This window comes from Punica granatum, chromosome 1 (genome assembly GCF_007655135.1).
Source record: "Punica granatum isolate Tunisia-2019 chromosome 1, ASM765513v2, whole genome shotgun sequence".
In the NCBI taxonomy this organism is placed as follows: domain Eukaryota; kingdom Viridiplantae; phylum Streptophyta; class Magnoliopsida; order Myrtales; family Lythraceae; genus Punica; species Punica granatum.
Genome location: NC_045127.1, coordinates 23,747,500 through 23,774,276, shown reverse-complemented (window position 1 = coordinate 23,774,276; position 26,777 = coordinate 23,747,500). Strand labels below are relative to the sequence as shown.

General features: G+C 46.8%; 1 protein-coding gene across 1 annotated transcript; it reads left to right on the top strand.

Annotated features, from left to right (window-relative positions):
* Window positions 1-20,758: 20,758 nt before the first annotated feature.
* Window positions 20,759-21,499, top strand: LOC116204574 (pollen-specific leucine-rich repeat extensin-like protein 4). The gene has a single exon (XM_031536726.1). The coding sequence runs from the start codon at window positions 20,759-20,761 to the stop codon at window positions 21,497-21,499; it is 741 nt and encodes a 246-aa protein (XP_031392586.1).
* The last annotated feature ends 5,278 nt before the right edge of the window (window positions 21,500-26,777 follow it).

The window sequence follows — 26,777 nt, the reverse complement described above, 5'->3', positions numbered from 1 at the left end:
AGAGAACAAGTGGCTACTAGGAGGGAATCAAGACAGTCGCCGGGACCCAACGTGGTGCTTCTCATAGTCTTTGGCTGCATCCTCTATCCGAGCACGCAACCAAAGAGGGGCAAGCTGTCAGCACCCAATTTTAGTCCACCGGCTCCAGAGGGGGAAAATCGTCATTTCGCCACCCGTGAGGGAAGTATTTTCGATTAATTACTCGAGTATTCACGACTTTTTGAAAATAGCAATTTTTCCTAATTTTACACCAATTTTATGATTTTTTTCAAAAATAATACTATTTGGGATGTTTTTGAATTTCGCGTACATCGACGTCAATTTTCAAATCCGAGACAAAATTCGAGATTGAAAATAATTTTATCGCATAATATTGATTAACGAATTTTTCTGAGCGCGATGGCGATCTCGAATTATTTTTCCGATCTCCGATCAAGAAGACCGAAATTTCAATTTGTATGCGCGTTGAATTCGAAAAAAAAAGAGTCAGAAACGATCAGAAGTCAGTGACTTCTTACCGTTGCTTCTTCTTCTTCCTTTCTTTTTTCTGTTCTAATTTTTCCTCTTTTCTTTTCTTTTTCTTTTTCCCTTTCTTCTTCCTCCTGGCAGGGACGGAACCGAGCCCGTGACTGTTGCACCGACCTCTGCACATATTACCTCCGCTCCGACCTGCACCGTCCTCTTCTTCCTCTCGGACACGCCAACATCACCGTGCACGCCATCTCTCTCTCTCTCTCTCTCGGCTCTTTTTGAAAAACTCGCAGCTGTATTTTTCGGTTCAAGAGGAACCCCGCTGCCTCTTAGCTCAAAAACGAAAAAAAGAAATCCCGGAGCTCGATTTCGATAAAAAGGACTCTCAGCTCGAGCTATGAATGGGGGAGCTCGATTATTTTTTTCGGATCGACTCTCTCTCTCTTGGCAGCTCACAGTTCGGCCGGGAGCTCACGAAAAAAGAAATCCCTCAGCTCACATGCAGTCTCCCATAGCTCACGGCCCGCAGCTCGATTTTTTTCAGAAACCCGGAGCTCGTTCGGTCCGGACGCTCATAGCTCCCGATCCCGAACACCAGCAATTCGGATCCCGGTTCTCACGCCTCCCTCAGCACACTCTCCCGCTTTCCCTCACCTCGGCTCCCTCAGCTCCCCGTCCGGCCCCCAGCTCGCCTCTCACCGCCACCTGAGCCGCTCAGCCGCCCCGAACCGCCTCCCTTCTTCTCCTTAGTTTTGTTTTTTTTTTGTTGCTAACCGCCGGTTCGTCCTCTTCAGGCCAGCACAGGTAGCAGCCAACAGCCCAGCAACCCAGAGCGGCCCGGTCCAGCTCTCCGCGGCCCGGCCCAGATCTTTGCGGCCCAATAGCCACTCCCAGCGACGACCCAGCAACAGCCCAGTTAGGCCCGATAGCCTAGTCCGGCCCGATAACTAGCTCGGCCCAGCAGCCCAACCCATCCGGCGATTTTATTCTTTTTTACTTTTTTTTATTTACAGAATCACCCCTCAACTTCCCGAACTAGGTAAATCCCCGGCTTAGTGGCATGATTAGGGCTCCATTCCTGAATATTAATGTTTGCTTGATGGATATGATGTGAAATGAGCGCTCTTGGATTGCGTGGGTGATCGGATTTGTCCCGAACTCGATTTTACGAACTTTCTGTTTGTCACATTTCAGTCCAGACGACGCATTTTTATTTTCTCAGATCTGCCCCAAATTTCAAAATTCTTTTCAATCAAGTCCTAGTCATTCATATCATTTTCCAATCAGTCTTTGTATTTCCCAAAATTATTCAAACATCCCAAGAAACTTTTTAAGTTGTTTCAGTTTAGTCCTAGGACCTTTTTCCGCCCTTTTCATATCTGTCCAAAATTTTAAAATTCTTTTCAGTCAAATCCCAGTCATTTTTATCATTTTCTAATCAGTCCTTGAATTTTTCAGAATTTTCAAACATCCCAAGAAACTTTTCAAGTTATTTCAGTTTAGTCCTGGGGCCATTTTTCGCTTTTTAGATCAGCCCGAATGTTCAAATTCGTTTCAAACAAGTCCTGGGACATTTTCAGCAATTTTTACACAGTTCTCAATTTTTCCAGAATTTTCAAACCAGTCCCCGAAACTTTATCCGAATTTTCAAATCAGTCCCTGCTCTTTCAAAATCTTTCAAATCAGTTAATGTGCATTTTCAAAAAATATCCAGCCCTTTCATACTTGGATCCCCGACCGACAACGTATGTGCCCGTTTAAATATTTCGTTTTGGTAATTATATGTCTGCAACATGAGAATGCGTGCTTTTTGCATGATTTTCAGCTTCCATGAGTCAGTACTGTTTTATCGATTCCGTTAATATTATGTTTGTGTATGTTTGTATGTGTTTATCATGATCATGGCGGCACCGATTGTGTAAACTACGTATGTTCATTGTGCTTGATGTGATGTTTTTGATCCGTGTTTAAACGCTTTACTTTCTCGTTTTAATCGAAACCTCACATGAATTGGTTTAATCATGCAAACTCGACCTAAAATTAATTTTTAAATCCCAAGGTGGTCGGGAATTAGGATCCGCATCGGACGGTCCATCAATGATCGGCTCAACGGTCTGAAACACGCATATTTAGAGCATTTGGTAAAATATTAATTAATTTAATCAATAATTCCACTAACGGGGTAATTGGGACGTTCATGCGATTAATTAACTCACTTGGCCCTAATAAATTTGTATGAATTGGTAATAAATAGGTAACACGCATATATAGGTTGCAAACATGCGTTGGTGCCCTTCTCAAAACTTGCAAATTTTATAAAACTCGTGACACGTGGTTCGATGTGACATGGATGTCTAGGGAGGACTTGCACGTCTTGACTCGAGGCCTCACCTGATTTCAGGAAACTCAGGTCGGGACGTGGAAGTTCTTCTTAGATCACTTCCAAATAGATTAACCGATCTTTTGGCTTTTCAGGGTTCTTGACAACCCCGAAAAGTCCAGGGGATCGGTTAGCGCCGGTCACAGGCCGAGGTGGCCCGCACCGTGTAGTCTCTCTTTTTCCGAAAATAATTTTCACCTCAAGGGCAAAATCGTCTATTTGCAACTTAGCGATACCTCTAGGGTTAGAATAACAGAAATACTACGGTATCAGGATAGGGATGGGCTACCTGTCTAGGCGCAGCTTTATCTGCATAGCCCACTCTATCCGACCGATGAGTTTTTATTATTCTAGCATAGTCTCGGATAGTTAGTTCGGGTGGATTGGCTCAAAATACAAATGCCGGACTAATCATGTACTTGGTTAACATAAAAAACGGGGCAATAGCGGGATAGGCACTAGGTTCTTGGATTTACGGGCGAAATACATGTTTGGTAACAACCTATAACAACCGTAGTGTCACAACATAGAACAATTCTAAAAGCCACCCACAAACACGAGGCTTGACAACAGACGTCACGTACGTCAGGTCCTCGGAAAATAATGCGAAATGCAAAATACCTTCCCGAGGCGATCTCTGATCGATTCACACCCTGTACCCACTTTGTCTGCTTTAGGGTAGGATTTGCATGTCAAGATACCCCGGTTAATAATCGGTTAATTCACGTAAATTCGGCAATAACAAAACCCCATTGTTTGTTTATTTGTGCCCGCTTGTTACATTCTAGCACGATCCTTTAGGATATGATCCATAGAGGGTCCAACGCCCCAATTGTAGATCACGGGGTCCAACCCCCCAACACTGAGAGCGTATCTTAATTTCAATTCCCGTCTTTTCAAACCACATGGTGAGCATGAGTGGAATAATAACCGAACGCGAATCGACCGGGATTCAATTGCTGTAATTTGTATTTTATTTATTTGAGAGAACAATGTAAGGGTTTATGTTGTCCATTTATTCATGTAAGAATCCCGGTCGGAGAGTGGACGGTTGGAGTGTTTTTTTTCGAATTTACGGTGTCAATACGCGTAAGATGAGCATAAATTAATTAAGCGGTAATTAAATTAAAATGGCAAGCCTAGACAAGCTAGAGTACCGATAGGGCATGCGAGATATAGGCTCGCATGTAACAGAACCCCCGAATTCGGAACCTCGGGTTTCGCTGATCATATGCCTTAGTAATTAGGTGTACCCCGTACCCTTAGACTCGGGTGACTTGCCGGCCCTTGACCTTCGGGTCGTAAAATGGCAAGTGGCGTCTCCTTCTCACGTGCTTTCGTCGCGGGTCCCCTGGAAGGTGGATACTCCCAAGCCGCGTTGCATTAGGCGCGCGCACGCGTGCCCAGACGAGATTAAAATTCGGGTGCGCCCAGTTCTGTTTTTCAACCGCTCGGAATCAATCATTTCACGGTTGCTACCTTTAGTGCGCATGGAAGAACGCAAGGTTTCTGAGTGGATCAACATTTTTCATGAAGTATCACCCAAGGGCTTCAAGCGGCGTGCCGCGTGGATGCCACCCGGACCCATGGCCCTTAGATGCTTGATTTTAACGGAATCCCACTCTTGAGCCATGCGGGGTCCACCACTTATTTCCCGGCGCAAGTAATGAGACAATTAGGTAGCCTACAAACAGTCTCTGAGGACACGACACGGACTAGGTTTGAACACACTTGGCAAGAGCATCAGATGTTCGTAGATTGCCAACGTGATATCCAACAAGTCCTATCCGCATGGCGCACCGCAGTCACGGAGCTACCTTACTTCTCCGAACACCCTACTCAGGATGAACGAGATTTCCAGGCTACGGAAGAGTACATCATCCTTTTCTACCGGTGGAGTTCGTTAGCACACGAAGATTTCACCGGCTCTTCACGACCCGAGGGTAGCATACCATATGGGGCACCCTCAAGCATGGTCATCTAAGCGGAGCTCACTAGCCTCAGGTCCGAGAGGAACTGTCTTTGTCGGGAGGTCGCCGAGAAAGACGAGCAACTCATCGATCAGCGCCCGCTTCAAAGGGAGTTCGCCAAGACACACGCCAAGTTACAGAGGCGCGATCAGGAGTTGGCACGTGCAAACGCTGCCCTGGAGAGATCTAGGAAGAGGGCCCGTGGAGGTCCGCACCCACCTTAGGATAGATACCTTCACTAGGCTCTCGCTTGGAATTGGTGCTTTCCGTGGCAATGGTCACCTGTGCCCCGAGCGCGATGAAAGATCGACTTAGGGCTTTAATTTCCAAACTGCATTGTATTTTAAACTCTTTGAACCAATGCGAATGACAACATTAGCTTTTAAAACTCATGCAGCGCATGCATTCCATTTATTTATTGTCTTGCAGCTACAATGCATTTCTGCACGACAGGCGAGTCGTGCCAACCTTCGCGGGTAGACCACTCGCAGTCTTCACCTCTCCATGGCGAGACGTGCTGTGACCAGAGTTCGTTTATCCCGGCCACCCACCCCGTACGACAGGCGAGTCATGCCAACCTTCGTGGGCAGGCCACCTGCGGCCTTCACCCTTCCTCCATGGCAATGCGAGCTACGGACCGAGGGCCGACCCACTTTCCCAGGCGAGATTAACCAACGCTAACTTTTTTTTAATGGAGAGCGTCATTGCGTGATCGAACGCACATCTCTCTGCATGATCCCGCACATCTACCAGCGATCGAGCGCACCTCACACATGTCAAAGCATGTTCACACCAGCCCATGCATGCGAGCTCAGCGTACCAATGCACGTCTATTGGCGTATTCACACGACGTCTACCAGGCCAGTTCGCTTCCTTACACCCTTGCATTGCAATTTTGGACAATTCATGCTCATTCATTGTTTCCTTTTCCCATTGCAGGAAATCCCCTACAAGAAGGTAGCCTGAATACTGAATGACCACAATTAAGACAACAAATGTCTCTCATCCAGCTCCTTGGGATTTCAATACTGAGTTCCCCCTCTCCCTCCACAAGGATCGCAAGCAATTGCTCCAACAAATAAAGTATGGCCCAGCCTGTACGCCGCAAAAGTCACTTGCATGGTCGCACCACCGACCAGAGAATAGGTCTCACCCGCCCTCCGCCGTCGCCGCCAACTATATGCTAGGTTAACACGCGCACTCTTCTTTGAACTCTCTTTTGCTTTAATGCATTCCCACAAATGGACTCCCGACTAAAACAAGCCCTTCAAAAAGGACGTTAGGACAGTCCTAGCAACACCCTAGTAGTTCTGTCGGATCTGCTCGACTCGCTTGTCCTCATGGGACCTGGCTCCTCGAGCCCTCTCTAGGACGGCTGCGCATGCCCACCTGCAACTGAAAAATACGCCTATGCGGCCCCCGGTCACTGTCTAACCACTCTAGGGTGCTAATGACCAAATTTTCGGAAACAAATGTCATCTGCACGCGGCACCCCATGGGTCGCGGGCGGGACCAAAATGGATTTTCCCATGGGACCACCCTATATTTTTTACCGCATATTCCACCGCATAATCGCATGATATACCATCTTCCTTGTCGATTTTCACAGGAACACACTGGTCACAGGCGAAGAGCAATGCGTGAGTTCACACTTCCTCGAGAACTTGTCTTGGACCATTTCCTTATACTTCGACGAGGGAGGTGTCCAACGATGAGGTACCCCCTACGAAGCCGAAGACGAAGACAATTGAGCGAATCACTCAGCATCGATGCAACCATCTTCCTCGAACATCCAGCGGCTTCAACAGTGTGTGCCCTTGAAAAGGCACGCGTTGCAAGAACAACAAGATATGAATGGGGACAACGATCGCACAAGACGCCTGCCACAGGCCACTTCAACAAATGAAGACCGGGGCATCCTCGTCCAACATTCAAACCGGGGCAACCTAGGTTGTCCACTCCTGCGGGACAATTCTACATTTTCTTTTCCTAGACGATAAGGGAAATTCATCTGTAAAGCTTGCAAGGGCAAATGGCATGAAGTTCGGCTCCCGAGTGCACAATAGTCAAACTTCCAAGAAAGCCAGCCCTCACAAAATGGGGTCGAGACAACAAGACGCAACAAGTCTCCGTGAGGAGAAGCGCACTGAAATGACCTCGACGATGTAAAGTTGAGGAATCTCAGGCAAATTCAAGGGGCACAAAACAAACCCCGGCTGCAAGAATAAAAAAAAAACAGAGCGAAAAGAAGCTGAAAAAACCCGCCAATGAAGAGAGAGAGAAAAAAAAGGGAAAAACCTGCCAACAAGCGAAACAAGACAATGCCGACGATCACCAAAGCACCGGCACCGCCACTCCAAAAAAGCAATAAACCCCAACAAAAAGGGGAAGCAGCAGACACAACTTCTCGACGGAGATGGAACACAATACACTCGGAGGTCGAATCTTTCGAACTCTTCGCCCGTGCAAACATGAGCGATAAAAGAATCAAGCCTGGTAGGTTGAAAACCCCTTTTAGGGACGGCCTGGGCAAAAGTTAGGGTAAAAGAGAGGCACGATTGGAAACCCCTTTGTGGGCGATCGTGGCAAAATGAGGGCTCATCCCCTTTAGATTGAGAGGTGCGGTCCCGAGGTGGGTCACTGTAGCAAAATGAGAGTTAAAATGAGAGAAGGGTAAAACAATTTGTCCCCTTTGTCCCTCACACACTGCGCTGACCAAGGATCCCAATGGAAGTGGCCATATTGTCTACTCCAACACGATCCCCGATCGGCTCTTCTGTGCTACTTAACCAACCAAAGCAGAATCTTCTTCGTGCATAATGAGCAACAGAGCATGCTATCTGAGCAGTTCTTGGACAGCTAGTGCTACACATGGATAGAAGAAAATGGGGGTACATCTCGCTGCTGGCGTGAAACCCAATATCCTTTTAGCTTGGGGCAACGCGTGTCCTAAGCTTTCTCTTGTCTCTTTGTCTTTACATAATTCCAAATGGGTCACAACCACCTGTTAATTGGCTACCATAAAGCTAAAATCCTTGACATTCCTTTTCGGGGACTGGTTATAGCACTCTGGATATGATTAGACCGAGGTCTGACCATTCCAGACTGAAACTCCCATGCGGATTACAAATGCAGCCGCCCAACGGTACCCTGATGAGAAGGGTCCAAAATCGATGGGCGTGTCGAACAAACGATAGAACTGTTAGGGCATCGTCGGGAAAGTCTTGATATGCCATGCATGGCTAACGGGAGTCCCTGGAGGCCTTGTATCTAGGTCTCCGAGAACGGGATCCATCTGCACTGTCAAAGCAAAATTCTTCACGGGTTGCTTAGGTGACCCGAAACTGAAGATCTGCGTGTTGCAACGACATTTTCGTGCTTACCCGTGTCTATCTCGTGTTAGTATTTCTCACGTGATTTACTAGTAATGCTAGGATCAAAGGTACTACAAGCGAAAGAACTACGACAGACTCTCATCCCCTACCCAATGGGGTATGTAGGCGCTCCTCCCTAGAGATCAAGTCTTTCAGCAACAAAGTAGCCCTCTGGCAAAGCAATAAGCTACGCAAGTTCGTTGGGCGAGCGCCTGTGTTTCTTGCAAATCTGCTGGGCAAGCACCCGTGTTTCTTGTAAATTTGCCGGGTAAGTGCCTGTGCACTTTTGCAACACACTTTTCATTAAGCTCTACTCTGTAATTTTCATTAAGCTCTGCATTTTCATTAAGCAATGCAAATGCATCTTTCTTTAAGCAATGCAATATGCCGGGCAATGCGCCCGTGCATTTTGTGAACCCGCTGGGCAAGTGCCTGTGCACCCCGCAAGTCCACCGGGTAAGCGCCCGTGTACTTTTCAAATCCGCCGGGCAAGCGCCCGTGCTCTCTGCAAGTTCATGAGGTATGCGCCTGTGCATATTGCAAATCCGCCGGGCAAGCGCTCGTGCATCCTGCAAGTCCATGGGGTAGGCGCCTGTGCATGTTGCAAATTCGCCGGGCAAGCACCCGTGATCTTTGCAAATCCATTAGGTATGCGCCCGTGCATATTGCAAAACTCGCCGGGCAAGCGCCCGTGCACCTCGCAATCCACAGGCTAATGCGCCCGTGCACACCGCAATCTACAGGGCAATGCGCCCGTGCATTTTGCAAAACTCGCTGGGCAAGAGCCCGTGCACCCCGCAATCTACAGGACAATGCGCCCGTGCATATTGTAAACCCGCCAAGCAAGCACTCGTGCACCCCGCAACTCGCCGGGTAGGCGCTCGTGCCTCTTGCATCGCATTTCAATTAAGCAAAGCATTTTCATTAAGCACTGCAGTTCAATTAAACTTAGCAATTTCATTTGAACGAGCAGTTTTCTTCATAGCAAGCCCTCTCCCTTGTATGCATGCAAATTCCCCTGACGCATGCACCCTTTTCCTTTAAGCACACTTTTTTCTGTTATGATACACTCTTTCTCATATCTACGCGCCTTTCTTTTAATCAATGCACTCTTTCTGTTAAGCAAACACATTTCCTTTAACCACGCTCCTTTCCTTGATGACACGCACTCTTTCCTGTATGCAGGCACCATTTCCTTTATGCGCAACATCCCCTACACATCTAAAGAGGGATAAAAAGACGGTCATTGGAGGTGCCTTGTTGGTTATTGTGATCAAACTGTGGTGCTTCTAAAAGTCTTTGGCTGCATCCTCTACTCGAGCACGCAGTCAAAGAGGGGCAATCTGTCAGCACCCCATTTTGGCTCACCAGTTCAGGCAATGCCTATCAACAGCAATCCAGACTACGACTTGAGCATTTACACAGAAGAAAGCCCGACAGAGCAGCAAATTGCTATTCTTTCTCAAGTCAATAGAGATAGGCAGATGATTCAAGCACATGACAGAAGAACATACAGAATCATCCAGCAACATATAGAGCAAACAAGAGAGCCCAAACGGCATCCAAACCGGTGTTTTCAGAACGCATCGGCGACAATGCTATTTTTTTGCTGGTTCGCTCAACCATCAGAAAATATGTAATATTGGACTCAAAAAATCCCGTACAGTGCCAAACATATGGAAAGTGTCTCTGAACACATTTCGCAGATCATTTGCTCTATACAGAGCAATTTTCTATTTATAGACAATTTTTCAATGGGAGTTCAAAAATGCCGGTTCACCAGAGAAAAGTTAATGCCTGATATCAGATGCAACCACATCCAGCAATTATACAGAGCATGAGCATTGCTTCAGATTGTTCTTCGGAAGTCACGCAGACACCTCGAATGACTCCCGAGCGGCAAAACAAGCATACCCTTCAACGGAAAATCATATCCGGAGATTGCTCTGACAAAACATCGGCAATCCAAGTTAGCCATGCTTTGCCCCAAAAACTACAGCGGACAGACATAATTGGACAAATTAGACTGCAATATCCCTTTCAGTTTCCCGAATGATCTCCGAATGACAGAAAAGACAGTTTTCAATCGAAATTCATAACCGGATATCCTTTTTACGAATACTTGACGTCGGATGGTTGGCCAATCCAGTGCCGCTTATCCCAAGGCTCAATGTGAAATCCTCAGATGGAATCTCACAATCCATCTAGACCCTCGAAACAATGCTTTTAGGGTCTCAGAGGCACTTTTTCAATCCTTCGGAGTTCATTCTCAACGAACAGAGATCGCAGTGATCTCCGAATCATCCAAGCAACTCAGAAGGCATTTTGAGAAATCCGGCTTCGAACTCCTAAGACGTTTTCGGCTTCACATTTGCAATACTGGCTTAAGACCAAGACAATTCGATGTTCGTTTGAGCCACGAACCTCGAACACTCGATCAATTGAGACCTGAACTTTGTCCCGAGCTTTCCCTCAAGGCCGTGAGGCCCACGGCTCCTCCATGACTAGTCATGATTCCCTCTTGACCACCCTATCTCCTTTGGCTTCTTCTCCATGCAAGTTGTCTTTTCTTCCATGAAAATATCAAGCCTACAATTTGAAGACAACACTCCATCCTCATCAATGCTCATTAATGCTTCCATCTCTTCTCCATTAATGCAATGGATGAGGATTGAGCTTGATATTTCCTTAAAAAATTCGGATCCCCTAATCTATGCCCCTTAATTGCACTTTTCTTTCACTAATTGCATTTAAGCATAACCTATATATACTTTCTAAGTCATTAACTTAATCACAACTCATCACACACCATCTCTCTAGCATTTCCCACTCTTCAAGAAGCTCTCAACTCCCCTTTAGTTTCAGCAAATCGCAGCAAGCAAGAACCCAAGCATAAACCAAGCAAACCACCAAAGACTTAGGTCGGAATCATGGTATTTACCATCCTGGCTTAAATCCGAACTTCACCAAACTTCATATTTCATATGTTTTCGACCCCCTCTATCCATTTTCGGGCTTATATTTTAAGTTTAAAGCCTCTAAGCCATAGAACCAGCTCAGTACAGAGCCGGACAGTTTTTGGCCCTTCTCGGGTCAAAAATGTCAACCCGGGTTTCAAGCATTTCCGGACCGGTTTGAGTTGTCAAAACCCATCAAACACCTCCCCACACAACCTTAGGGTGTCAAGGAGTCGAAAAATCCAAGAAAACCCGTTGGTTATAGCCCAGCACGAAGAAACAATTTGACTGCCTAGCCGGGTCGCAATTTCTAATTGTCTGTGCGATTTTCTTGCAGATCGGGTCGATCCGAGACTCTTTTAGGAAAATGACCACCACAGTCACCTCCGGAGGTGAGTTAGGAGTCGGGAGTCGTTGACCTTGCATCAAAATTCCATCGGGATCCACCGCGGTGAATTCCGACCCGAAAACTATCCAATTAGGCCAATTTCCAGGATGCACTCTGTTTTCCGTGATCTTTGTGGGACTATACGGGTCGACCCTTTAACTCTGGGAGCAAATGACCACCACCGTCACCTAGAGGGGTCCCTTGGCTACCCAGGGCCACTGACCTTGCCTCATAATTCTATCGGAAGCCTCCGTGGTGATGTCCGACCCGACTTGTGCCAGTCGGGTTTGTACAGTGTTCCAGACACGTCTGTTTGTGCCTTTCGGGTATGTTCAACGAAAAACAGTCCAAACCTAACCCATTAAAGGTCCAACCTGACTTTTTATAGTCCCACTCTACATCCCGGGACTAGGTATGACCATTCCCGACTTAGAGGAGTTAGGACTTTTAAATTATTGTTGTGTTTATGGGGGTTATAAGTGGTTTTATGCATGTTTTATTTTCAAGTTTTAATTTTATGCAATTTTAATGTTATATCATGCATGTTTATCATTGTTTAACGTGCTAGCATGTCGGGAAACGTTTAAATCGAAGTGGATGAGACCGATTTAAACTCGAACAACCAAAGAGGCTCACGGGTTTCCTTTGAGGAAAGGTAACCGTGACCCCTTTGTTGGTTTTTCAGGTTATAACCGGTTTCCTTGCCCCGATTTGAGTAGATTCCCTAATCTTTATGATTTCCCACATCCATGGTGCCGGTATTGTTTTATCGATTTCATAAATAACGTGTTTGTGCATGTTTGTATGTTGAAATGCATTTTCCAAACCATGGCTATACCGGCTTTTGTTAAATACGTGTTATTTATTGTGTTTAACGTTTGAGCATGCGAGAAATAGTCGAAATTGGGTTAAAGAGAACGCTTGAAACCTGAAACGGGTCAACAAAACTCATGGCTATTCCCAAGAGGAAAGAGCCGAGAGTTCTTTCACCTTATTCGAGTAAAAAACGATCTCTTTACCTCGATGAAATCCATTTCTCGGATTTTGTACAAATTACAATTTCAATATCGTCGCAAACCCCGCACGCTAACAACTTTAAGACATTGTTTTTAAACTAAAAATGCATGAATTCATGTATCAATGACTCTTTCGGGGCCATTTGGGTTCCGAGGGTATTTTGGTCATTTTGACCAAATTATTCTCAACCTTCCTAGACCCGTCTTGGTTGCCGTGTCATGAATTGTTTTCATTAAATTAAGCTTTTCGGGTACTCAGACTTCATTCAGTGGATCAATTCATGATCTGTCTAATTGTCTGTAACTCGCACATTTACTGCATTCGGCTTTTAATTTTAAGCCGTAAATTCATAAATGGGTTAATTGGGATGCTCACATGATTAAACCCACTTGGCACTGATAAGTTTGCATGAATTAGTAATTAACTGATAACTCGCGTCGATGAGTTGTCAAAAGACGTTAATGCCATTTTCCAAACTCGCATTCCAAAATCCTGAAACGCGCGGTTCGATGTAGCAGGGATGTCTAGGAAGAATTTGTGTGTCTCAACTTGAGTTTTTATCGGATTTCAGGTAACTCAGGTCAAGATACAGAAGATCTTTTAGATCACTTTCGGTTAGATCGACAGGTTCTTTTGCTTTTTCGGGGTTCTTACATAACCTTAGAAGATCCAGGGAACTGGTCGACACCGGCTACAGGCCGAGGTGGCCTGCACTGCGATGTTTCCCTTTTCTGAAAATAATTTTCAAATAAAGGGTAGAATCGTCTTTTCACAATTCAGCGATGCCCCTAAGGCTAGCTTGACAGAAGCACTACGATATCAGGATAAGAATAGGCTACCTGTTCAGGTGCATGTTCATCTGCGAAGCCTTTTCTTATCCACTAATGAGTTCCTGTCATCCTATCATAGACTCGGGTAACTAGAATGGTTATCTCTGTCACAAAACATGCAAAATGCTGATTAACCTTTCACTCGACCTAACCAAACACTAGATAATGGTTATGGGAGCTCTAGGTTCCAAATCTAGAGTCAAAACACGAGTTTGACTAATTCAGTGGTGATTCAGTGTCACAATACCAAATAATTTTAAAAGCAATCCATATACAAAGGACTCGACCACAGATACCATATATGTCAAATCCTAGAAACAAAGCCGAATGCAAACAATGTTTTGTACGATTGTTTGCTTAGCATATGACATTTGCTTGCAAAATACCCCTGGGTTAATAATCTATTAATCCACGTACACTCGGCAATAACAAATACATTGTTTGCAATCTGCATGCTGTTTGTTACTTTTATGCTATTGCTTGTCCATGCGAGTCGAGCCTGACCCATATGACGGATTGCACTCAGGGTTCAACGCCCTAACCATCGATCACAGGGTCCAACGTCCCATTCATTGAGAGCGCTTGAATTTCAGTTTTTCGGTGTTTCCCTGAACTCACGGTGAGTCAGAGTGGAATAATAATCGAAAGTGAATCAACTGGGATTCAATCATTTGTAATTTGTATTTTATTGTTTTTCTGATAGCATTGTAAGGATTTTACTTTGTACATTCATTCTGTAAGAATCCCAATCGATGAGCGAACGGTACGAGAGTTGAACTAATCGAATCGGTCCAATGCTTGCCCAGACAAGAGTAATCCCAAGATTTCGTGGTTCCGGTTCACGTAGGAATTCAAACATAATAGTTTGATGAACTGTAACGCAAGATTGTGAACTGATTCCCCAACACACGGGTCCACTTCTCTATTGGCTTGTCAACCGACATCATTTAGTTCACCGAATTTCCGGTATCAAAACGTATTTGCCGAGCGCAGCTTAATTCACGCGGTAAATAAAAACAGCAAGCCTAGCAAACTAGAGTACTGAAACGGTGTGCGGGATATAGGCCCGCACGTAACATAAACTCCCGAACACGGACTTTCTGGTTCCGCATAGACCAATGCCTTAGCAAAACTAGGTGTTCCATACCTCTAGACCCAGGTAACTTATTGGCCCTCGACTTTCGGGTTGTAAAATGATAAGTGGCGACTTCTTATCACGCGTGTCGATCACGCATCTCCGAGAAGGTGGACACTCCCAAGCCGCGCGATCCAAAAGAGCGCATGCGGGCCCCGACGAGGGTCCACATTCGGGTCTGTGCAGTCCTCTAAGTGGTCGGAGGGCGCGGTTACGAGGTAGCCCTCGTGGCTGAGACTATTTTGTGCAGATTCAAATTTCGTCTCATCGTGGCCCGCATGCGTGCGTTATCGCACGGCTTGGGAGTGTCCACCTTCCCGTGGGGATGCGTGACGAACACGCGTGAGAAGGAGTCGCCACTACGTGTATACGACTCGAAGGTCGAGGGCCGATGAGTTGCCCGGGTCTAAGGGTATGGGATACACCTAGTTTACTAAGGCATGTGGTCTTGCGGAACCCGAAGTTCCGAATTTGAGGGTTCTATTACGTGCGGGCCTATATTCTGCACGCCCTATCGGTACTGTAGTCTGTCTAAAGTTTGCCGTTTTTATTTATTTACTGCGTGAATTAGGTTACACTCGCCTTACCCATTTTGACACCGTAAATTCGAAAAAACACTCAGACCGTTTGCTCACTGACCAGAGTCCTTACAACGAGCGAATAAAAATGCAGAAAGACATCCTTACAATGTACTCTCAAATAAATACAAAATACAGACGCGATACTATACATGGACCTGGTCAGTTCGCATTAGGCCAAATATTCCACTCGTGTTCACCTCGTGGTTTTAAATGACCGAAACCGAAATTAAGGCAACACGGGCTCAAAGAGCCGAGGGTCGGGTCCAACCGAATCATCGGATAATAGAAGAGTCGTTTGGCTCTCTTGATAGCCGAGAGATCAGTCGAGCTCCCGGTCATGTCCGATCATGACTTACCTCCCCGATCCGAGTCGTCTTCCACATAGACACTACTAGGAGCGAAGTGGTAAGTCGAGGCAAGACTCGATTCCACACTCGAGTTGCGTGCACTCGATGTGAATGGGCGTTGGACCCGTGATAAACGGTGAACGACATTGGACCCCGTGTGCATCGTATCCTGTGGACTAAGGTTAGAACTACGAGAAAACAGATAAAAATAGACAAAGACAGGCAAAAACGGACGAAAGCAGGCAAAAACGGACAAAAGTAGATAAAAACAGACGACTACAGATAAATTGTGTATCGTATCCTGTGGGCTAGGGCTGGAACTACGAGAAAACAGATGAAAATAGACAAAGACAGGCAAAAACGGACGAAAGCAGGCAAAAACAGACAAAAGTAGATAAAAACAGACGACTACAGATATATTGTGTATTAAGCGCCAAGTTTACGTGATTAACCAATTATATACCGGGATAATTTGGCAAGCAATCTCCTAACCTAAACAGAACATGGGCGGGTGCGGTGCTAGGTCAACTAAGTATGTGTGGGTCTATTTTAGATTATTCTGTATGATGACAATGCGGCTTTTACAGATTATGCCAAGAGCATATGTTTTCACCTGAAAATCCAAAACCTACTATTTTTTTGCCTATTTGCCCGTGTTTGATTTGATTGAGTGCGCAATTAGTCGAATTGTGACATAAGAACCTGTTCTATCGACGCGATTATCGATAATTTATCAATTCATGCACTTTGTTTAAAGCCGAGTGATTTATTTAGCCAAGTTACAAGTCCCTTTTTCTTGTATGTGAAATTCTTTTAATGATTATCGCCCTATGCCTTGGATACTACCGGTTTATGGTGCGATTTGGGTCGCGAAGACCAAGGTGAGTCCCCAAAGGTCAAGAAATGATCGGTCAATGATGGCCGATCACTCTTGGGCCCTCCTGGGCCCGAGATAGTCGCCGACACCCAAATCCATGCACATTAATTAAAACTAATACGTTTAACATACGATTTATCAACCGATCAATGTCAAGCGGAAAATACTATTGCATGCAATCACATATCAAACACAATCATAACATACTTTACAAAGCCGGTGCCGCCATGATCACGAGAAACGCATGTAAACACGCAAGCGTGCACAAGCAAAATATTTTAATGGAATCGATAAAACGATGATGACTCATGGTAGCGGAGAAACATAAATACACAGTCATGCCACATACACATAATAAGCAAGATAAAAACGTATTAATAGAACATGCATATTATCGGCCTGTGATTCAAATAGGAAAATTTGAAAATCCTTATCATTTTATTTTTTTTTCTAATTATTCCTTTAAAAATTGAACAAGGACCAAATTGAAATAATTTCAAAAGAACAGGGGCCGATTTGAAAATTCGGCTAAAATCCCAGGGACTGATTTTGAACAGCTAAAAAAGTTAGGGATTGCTTTGAGAATGTCAAATTCGACCAGGGACCATTTTGGATTTGTTAAGAACATCAAGGACTGAACTGAAAATGGTGAAAAGCTCTATGGACTGATCTGCAAAGGTGAAAAGAGTTGCAGGGACTGAACTGAAACAGATTGAAAAGTTCTATGGAATGATTTGAATCGCCTAAAAAGTTCAGTGGTTGAATTGGAAATGCTGATAATGGTCCCGGACTTGACTGAACAAAATTTGAAAGTTTGGGGGCTGATCAAAAAATTGAAAATAGCGGCAGGGACTGAACTGAAACAGTTAGAAAAGTTCTCCGGAATGATTTGAATTGCCTGAAAAGTTCAGTGGTTGAACTGAAAATGATCCAGGACTTGATTGAAACAAATTTGAAAGTTTAGGGCTGATCGAAAAAATGAAAACAGTGGTCGGGACCAAACTGAAACAGTTAGAAAAGTTCTATAGACTGATTTGAATCATTTGCAAAGTTTAGTGGCTGAACTGAAAATATTGAAAGTGGCCCAGGATTTGGTTGAAATAGATTCGAAAGTCTAGGGCCAATCGAAAAAAATGAAAATAACGGCAGGGACTGAACTGAAACAGTTAGAAAAGTTTATAAAACCGGGATTGGAATAATCCCGCTTATCGACACGGTTCGCAAACATTCATTTCGCGTTATCACCATTTAAACAAATATTTGTATGTGGAAATGAAACCCTAAGCATGCTACTAAGTCGGGATTTCGTACCTCTCCCAAACCGAAGTAAGGAGGAACTCGAGAAGCTTCGGTGTTCCTTCGATCCCATGCTGAAACAGGAGAGGAAAACAAGATGCAAAGTTAGAGAAGTATCAAATTAAAGAAAGAAAAGGGAGAGCAAAAGGAAACTTAGCTTCGGGGCCCGTGGGCAGTGGTAGTCTAGCAGGAAGGACCGAGAAGGGTTCGAGGAAGGTCGTGTCTGACCTCTTATCCTAGAGAACGAGAGAATGATGGAGCTGAGGGCGAGTGTGAGAGGGAAAAAATAACGAGCCGAGGTCAGTTTGTGAGCTGTGTGAGAACTTTTTGTGTGAGCTGAGGGTCGGTTTGTGAGCTAGGGCAGAGAGCTGTGGGCTACTCAGTGAGAGGGAGAGGGCCAGAGAGCTGAGGGGTGTGTGCACGGGTTGATGGTGTCGGAGAGAGCGAGCTGAGAAGAGCCCAAAGAGAGAGAGCTTAGAGTGGCGATTTTTTTTCCTCTGTCTGCTGGTCTGTCTTTTGTTTCTTTCGTGCCATGAGGACGAAGAAGAATCAGAGGAGGTGATGGCGATGGCTGCTGAGCGTGACTTAAAGCCAAGAGGGGCAGGTGTCTGTCTCTTTGTTCTGTTCTGGCCAAGAAAAGAAAAAGAAAGGAAAAAGATCATAGAATGCAGGAGAAGAGCAGAGGGTAGGGGATGACAGTTAGTTGCGTGAGTAGCTCGAGAAGTTGCTGGCTTGGGTTGCAGTCGAAGCGATCGACTGCAAAGGATGGGAGTCAGCAGAAAGTACGTGTGCAAGTTGCAGAAGAAAGGAAAAAGGAAAGGAAATAAATAAAAGGAAAAGAGGAATGAAGGAATGGGCAGCATGCGCCAGTTCAAGCTCAAGCTCCCTCGAACGAAGAAGGAAAAAAATAAAAATAAAAAAATAAAAAAAAATAAGTAAAGAAAATAAAAGAAAAAGGTAAACAAATGTCATGGCGGGTTCGGCCACTTGCCATGGGGCCGACCCCGCTGATAATACTTTTTTTTTTTCAATATATTTGCTTGTACGGACATCTTCCAGAGAAATTTGATTTCTCAAAATCCATCGACAATTTCGAAATGAGAACTTTGAAATCCAGAAATTCAAAAAATAATTGGCTCCATGAGAATTCCAATTCGCACGACGGAGATCAAATATCGATATCGACCCACTGAAGCGTGTCGATCGTAATTTGTATGGTCATTGTCGAAATTCAATCTTTTCAATCGGATATCAAAAAAATATTTTTCAGTCCTCAGCATCACCCCGAATTTTGCAAAATCAAAATTAATGCACGCAAGGCCCAAAATTCCTGCCTTGTCAATTGAGTATCAGAAAAATGACCAAGGACTACCACTGCATTCAGAAATATTTAGGAATCAATGTTATGCAGAAAGAGAATTTTTCGGCCCCGAGTTTTGTTCCGAATTTTGAAAATTGAAGTTGATGTACGTGAAATTCAAAGATGACCCGTAGAGTATTATTTCTAAAGAATTGTAAAACCGGTGTTAAATTGAGAAAATGCCCTATTTCCAAAAGTCGTGGATGTTCGAGCAATTAGCTGAAAATACTTCCCTCGTACGGATGACAAAATGATGGTTTTGCTACTTTGGAGCCGGTGGACCAAAACGGGGTGCTGACACATTCGATCCCTCAACCGTGTTTTGAGAACACGCGACCGAAGGATAAGAGGATCCCATATCATTTTACAAATTTGGCTTCAAAGCTACGCAAGCCCTCTTGGTCTAGTGCGCCCGGTTATGTACTTTAATGGCTCGGAGTCGATTATTTCTCGATTGCTATTCCTCGTGCGTGTGGAAGAACGCAAGATTTTCGAGTGGATAAAGATTTTCGTGAAATAGCACTTAAGGGCTTCAAGTGGCGTGCCGCGTGAATGCCACCCGGACCCATGGCCCTCAAGTGTCCCGATTTTTATGGAGTCCCACTTGTGAGTCATGTAGGGTCGACCACTTATTTTACGGTACAAGTAGTGAGGCAACTCGGCGGCCTACAGACGGTCCCCGAAGATACGGTGCGAACTAAATTTGAACATACTTGGCGGGAGGACCAGACGTCTGTAGATCACCAAATTAGCATTGACCAGGTCTTGGCTGCATGGCGAATCGTGATCACTGAACGTCCATACTTCCCCGAGCATCCGACTCATGAGGAACGGGATTTGCAAGCTATAAAGGAATACGTCCTTCGCTTTTACCGATGGGGCCCAGCAGCACATGAAGATCTCGCCGACTCTCCACGAGCCAAAGGTGGCGGATTATCCGGGGCATCTCTCACCCCGAATTTAGCCATCCAAGCTGAGCGTACTAGTCTCAGAGCCGAGAGAGATCGTCTCCGTTGGGAAGTTGCAAAGAGGGATGAGCAGCTTGTTGATCAGCGCTAACTACAGAAGGAGCTTGCCTAAACCCGTGCTGTGCTGCAGAGGCGCGACTAGGAGTTGGCACTGGCGAACGCCGCCCTGAAGAAGTCCAGGAAGAGGGCCCGTGGAGGTCCACACACACTCTAGGATAGACACCTTCGTCAGGCCCTCGTATGGAACCGGTGCTTTCCATAGCGACGGTCGCTTGCACCTCGGGCGCGGTGGAAGACTGACTTAGGACTATCTTTTCAAAATTTGCATTGTACTTTGAACCGTTCGGAGTTAATGCGAATGACAGCATTAGTTTTTGGAAATTCATGCATTTCATGCATTCCCTCTCTTATTCATTGCTTTGCATGTTTATCTTAAAGAGAATTTTCTTGTATCGAAATTCACGCGCTTATGGAATATAGGTGTTAACAACTGGCGGCGCCCCACCGATATCCTACATGCTTCCAGTTAAGAATGACAGAGGAAAATCAACTCGTTGTCTTCGAAGAGAATACATCACCGACGTTGGTTCATTCTCCGTAGCCCACGATGCATGCGTCATCACCGCTTATCCCTGCAAGCATGCCACTAGCACATCATGGAGCTCCCTTGGCCCATCTCCCACAGCCAACCTCAACGAGCACGCCACCACCACCGGGGTACGCGCCACCACTACCTGTGTATGTGCCATCGTCGGCGATCCAAGCACCACTGCCTGCCCATGACCCTACTTGCATCACTGCCTGCCCATGACCCTGCTCGAGGGCAACGTCACCACTCTCAAAGGCATAGTCGACCTAATGGTCGCTAACATGGGCAAGATGATGGCCTTACTTAGTGGGCCAAATCGTGCGTCTTTAAGCCCCACCCCGCCTCTCGCACGCGGGTCAATGGTCGACCCTGGATCACGCCCACCCATCCACCAGAGGGCGACAGCGGCCGCCCCCGCGCCGATAATTGTCCCGGCGCCCGCTCCTCATCTGACGCACGTGCCGGCAATCCACTTGGTCGATTTCTTCCAACCTCAGTCCACCATTCTAGCAGCAGTCTCACTTCCTCCCATGACGATTCTCGTGCCGAATTCGGTTATATTTGCACCACCTCCCGTGCCCATGCTGGCTCCAGCTACGGTCTACACTGTTCCTTCGCCGATGGGCTTCCCAGCGTCGAGCGCCCATGCTCCTGCTCACGCAACTGAGCCTTCCCCTTACGAAGCTCCACAACCTCACATCGGCCTCTTTTACCAAGCTCCACATCCCATAAATATTACTTTCTTTGAATCGGGCACACTGACTTACGCGGCCCTCATAGCTCCACCCACAAATTTCCTCCCCGAAACGGAGACCGAGCGGGAGAGGAGAATGAAGAAGATGGAAGAGACTAGCAGGGCCCTCCAAGTTAGTGATCCCCGACATAGTACTAGTTATCTAGATTTGACTCTCTTCTTGGGGATGCAGCTACCCCCGAAGGTCAAAGTGCCCAACTTCTAGAAATACGACGGAAATGAAGACCCGTGACACCACTTCCGCCACTACCACGGAAAGATGCTCCAATATTGGAGCTACGAACAGTTCGTCATCGCCACTTTTCAAGATAACCTATCAGGACCGACCCTCAACTGGTTCATGTCGCTCCAAGCGGAAGATATCCCTTCTTGAGCCGAACTGTCCAAGAAGTTCGTTGAACAGTATCAGTTCAATGTGGAGACACCTCTGTCTTTCCTCGAGCTAAGGACAATGGAAATGGCAGAAGACCAGAAGTTCGAGCAGTACGCCACGAGTTGGCTTTCGGAAGCAGTGAAACACTTTCCCCCTATTTGCGAGGCACAACAAATACAAATGTTCCATGGGACACTCAAAGGAGCCTACTACTCCCATCTCATGGGGCACAAATCCTCCTTTTCGGAGATGATCATGGTCGAAAAATAGGTAGACCTAGGCATTAAACTCGGAAGGTTAGAAGGCCCGACAAAACAGGGAGAAGGGGAATCCTCGAGGAAGACTGCTACAGCAGTCGCCCCTACTACTAGCAGAAGGGGCAAGGAGATTTCAATTAACGCTGTTAATCCAGGGCACACGGGATCTTAATAGTATTCGGTGAACTTCATGCCCGTGCCACTTGCCACTCCTGCATATATTCCGCAGTCTGTGCATTGCCAGCCCCAACACCCCGCTCAATCAGTTTACTATTCAGCCCCGCCGGCCTCGCAACAAATTGTCCACTACTACCCTTTTGCTTCGACCCCACAGTATAGGCCCTCGACTTCGAGAACTCCTCAGCCGGCGCAGCGGGCCCCAGCTGCGCAGGACCAATAGGGCGGCACAACGCAATCACGGCAGCGCATATAATTCACGCCTCTACCGACCCCACTCTCCCATATATACCAGCAACTATTAGCGGGTAACATGATCTGACCCACGGTTCTGGGTCCTGACTTCATTTCGGCAAACCAGGATCAGAGCCTACGCTGCGAGTACCACTCAGGTGCTCCCGGTCACACCACCGACAACTGTTAGAAATTGCGAGAGGAGGTCCAGAAGTTGATCGATGCCAAAAAGATCTCGTTCAATGCCATTAGGCCCCCGACCGTGCAAGCCAACCCTCTCCATGATCATAGGTCGAGCTTGGGGCCCACCATCAATATGATCAGTGTCTGCACTATGAGAGAGGACGAGAGCCAATAGGAGGGCCCTGTCCCGTTTGTAATCGAATATGTCCCCGTGGAAGCTACTGTAGGCTTCACGGGGTCTAGCGTTGTGCCCGCCCCGTTCATAATGGAAGTCCCCACTTGAGAGCCGTACCAGAACAACAAGGCCCCCTAGACCTACAAAGGAAGTGTTCGGAACCTCGAGCAGCAGTTTAGCGTCATGGGCGTGACGCGCTCGGGCTAGGTGTAGGAGAACTCGGAGACTGCAGGCAAGGGAAAAGACCCCGCTGCATTCGGAGCCGCTCTGGAAACCTCGCCTATCCTGCAGAAGAAGGTGACCGAAGAAGAAGCCGAGACTTTCATGAAAGTGATCAAGGCGAGCAAGTACAAGGTAGCAGAACAAATGGGTAAGTCTCCGGCCCATATTTCGCTACTCGCTCTCCTCTTGAGTTCGGAGCCACACCGAGAAGCCCTCCTACGGGTCCTGACTGCAGCACGGGTTCCCAAGGAGACAGTCTCGGACCGGATTGAAGAGACCGTCAACTCGATTTTCTCCAACACCATCTTGTTTTCAAATGACAAGCTCCCCTCCGAGGGATAGGTACACTCACGGGCATTGCACATTGTCTGCAAGCGCAACAATTTAGTCATTGGCCAGGTCATGATTGACAACGGCTCTGCCCTCAATGTTTCCTTGGTGTCCACACTGAAGCAAATGAATGTGGACCTCAACCACATCCGCTCGAGCAAAACCACGGTTCAAGGCTTCGACGGCTCACGGAGGGAAGTGAACGGGGAGATCGGCCTCTTGATCAATATCGGCCCGTGCTCATTCAGCGTCACATTTCAGGTCCTCGACATCCCGAATGCTTTCAGTCTGCTACTCGGGAGACCCTGGATCCACTTAGCCGGAGCCGTTCCCTCGGCCCTGCACCAAAGGCTGAAGTTCATCGCGGAAGAGTGGCTCATCACGATCAAGGGGGAAGAAGATTACGCCATTTACAAGGAAACGATTGTCCCCTATATTAGCATCGGGGACGACGAGAACCTCCCATTCCATTCATTCGAGACCATCTCCGTCATTCGAGACTATGGAGAGGTCAGTTCGTTTCGTGCTGACCGCATGGTTGGGAAGGTCCTCCTGCGCCACAACTACATCCCCGGCACCGGGCTCGGAGCATAGGGACAGGGGATCAATCGCCCCATCGAGATCGAAGAGTACAAGAACAGGAGGGGACTTGGTTTTCGCTTTCCTACCACGAGATTATCGAGGCCCACATAGGCAAACACCTCCATCGTCTTGCCGCGCATTACGGGAAGATCAATAGAGGCATCCCGGTTCCCTCACTTTCTCACTTTTTTCCCGCACCGCCGCACATCATCGGAGGTACTCTTGATGGCCCCTTCTCAAATTCAGACGATGCGCCTGTCGATCTGCCAGCCATATGTGCCATCACCGAGGAGACTCTTTCAAGGGTCTATATCGCCTTGCGCAAGAGAATGAGGAGCTCAACAACTGGACCTCAGTCCCGCGCTACTCGGCTGTAATCGCCGATGTGTAAGGCTATCTATGTGTTTGATGTTTCCAGTATGTCAACATAGCCATAAGCCACATAATGGAAGAGGGATTTTGTTATGGCTTCACGCTTACATCACTAATGAAATCCCTGCATACATTTTGAATTTCCACGTCTACCTTCTCCTTTCTCTCACTTATCTCGCAATGCTCTAAATTTCTAGGACAATTCCTTTAAATTTCCAGGCTCTACTCGAATCCAAATCTTCAGCACGGTGATTTGAACCCATCCGAAGAACTTATCGAAGAGCTCCGACCCATATACTTCGAGGAAGGGCTTGACAAGGACGGTCGAGTGTCTGAGATAGAGAAGAGTTTGCGCTGCCTCGAGAACTGTCGACTCACTTCAGTTGAGCCGACATAAGAAATCAACGTGGGCACCGAAAAAGAACCACGCACCCTGAAGATCGGGCAGGCCTCGACCCCACACAATGGGCCCGAATGATCGATTTTCTCAAGGAGTACCAAGAAGTCTTTGCCTAGTCCTACGCCGACATGCCAGGCTTAGACCCCTATATAATCAAGCACTTCCTTCCGTTCGACACGGAGAAATTCCCACGTAAACGGCAGCGCCTACGGAGATAGCGAGCTGACCTTTTCATTCACATTAAGGAAGAGGTCGTCAAGCAAATCAACACGGGCTTCCTAGAAGTTTGCAACCACTCCGAGTGGGTGGGGAACATCGTACCTGTAGAGAAAAAGGATGGCAGAGTCCGAGTCTGCATCAACTATCGGGATCTCAACAAGGCCAGCCCCAAGGATAACTTCCCCCTGCCCCACATCGACGTCTTAGTCGACAATACCGCATGCTACATGCTGTTCTCCTTCATGGATGGCTTCTCCGGGTACAATCAAATTCGGATGGCCGATGAAGACAAGATTAACACGACCTTCATTACGATGTGGGGAACCTTTTGTTACCGGGTCATGCCCTTTGGCTTCAAGAACGCCGGGGCAACATACTAGAGGGCTATGGTCACGCTACTCCACGACATGATGCATAAAGAGATCGAGGTCTACGTTAAATCCAAAAAAAGAGAGGATCACCTTGTTAATCTAAAATGCCTCTTTGACCAACTCAAGGAATACAAGCTCCGGCTCAACCCGGCGAAGTGCACCTTCGGCGCCAAGTCGGGAAAACTGTTGGGATTTGTAGTCAGTGAACATGGCATCGAGGTCGATCCAGACAAAGTGAAAGCGATCATGGAGTTGCCCCCGCCATCGACGGTTCGCGAGGTGCGAGGCTTCTTGGGATGGCTGAACTACATCGCACGCTTTATCGCAAACCTGAAAGACAAATGCCGACCGCTCTTCCACTTGCTCCGCAAAAATGCAGCGATCAAGTGGGAGGAAGAATGTCAAAAGGCCTTCGACACTATCAAGGCATTCTTGGTTCAGCTCCCGGTGTTGGTCCCGCTTATTCCGGATCGTCCTCTCGTTCTCTATCTAACAGTGTGCCAGCAATCCCTAGGATGTATGTTAGGACAAGAAGACGAGTCCATGCACGCAGAACACGCCATTTATTATTTAAGTAAGAAGTTCACTGAAGGGGAGTCCAACTACCCGAAGATTGAGAAGATGTGCTACGCGCTAGTGTGGGTCATGTAGAGACTCCGACAGTACACGCTTTACCACACCAATCCGCTTATTGTCAAAAGCGGATCCCCTCAAATACCTACTCGATAGTCCATCCTCCATGAGGAACATTACAAAGTGCGTCAGCTGACAGAATACGACATCGAGTATGTGCCCCGCACATCAATCAAGGGGCAGGCAATTGCAGATCACTTAGCGGAGTTCCAATAGAGGATGATACGCCAATCAACTTTGATTTTCTGGACGAAGGAATCCTTCAAATGGACAGTGAAGATGATAAACTCGCATGGAAGATGTATTTCGACGGCGCAGTAAATTCCACTGGGTCGGTGCAGTGCTGATATCCCCGGCCGGACGCTATTATCCGATTGCAGCAAAAGTCGATTTCCCCTGTACCAACAACGTGGCTGAGTACGAGGCATGTATCATTGGCCTACAAGCGGTGATTGACTTCAAGGTGAAGGAGTTAGAGGTGTTCGGGGATCAATGCTCATAATCTTCCAAACGCTAGGGCAATGGAAGACGAAGGACGCGAAGCTAGTACCATACCATGAGTATCTCGAGAAGTTAGCGGAGAACATCGAGAAAATCTCGTTCATATACACGTTGCGCATCAAGAACTAGTTTGCAGATGCACTCGCGACACTCGCATCCATGGTGAGCATCACGAAAGAAAACCTCATTGAGCCCCTCGAGATCGAGATTGCCAAGGGCCTTGCTCACTGCAATGCAATTGAGGTGACCGAAGAACTGCCGTGGTATGAAGACATCAAACATTTTTAGCAAACCGGCCAGTACCAGACATTCGCCAACCGTCGCGATCGGAAAACAATCCGGCGACTCGCAGCACATTACTTCCTGAATGGCGAGACTCTTTACCCCTGTTCCTTCGACGCCACAATACTCCGGTGTGTCGACGAAAACGAGGCACAACGCTTCATGGGAGAGA

Coding starts and splice junctions, on each gene's coding strand:
- LOC116204574 (XM_031536726.1), top strand. CDS start 20,759: ATGACCCTGCTCGAGGGCAACGTCACCACTCTCAAAGGCATAGTCGAC.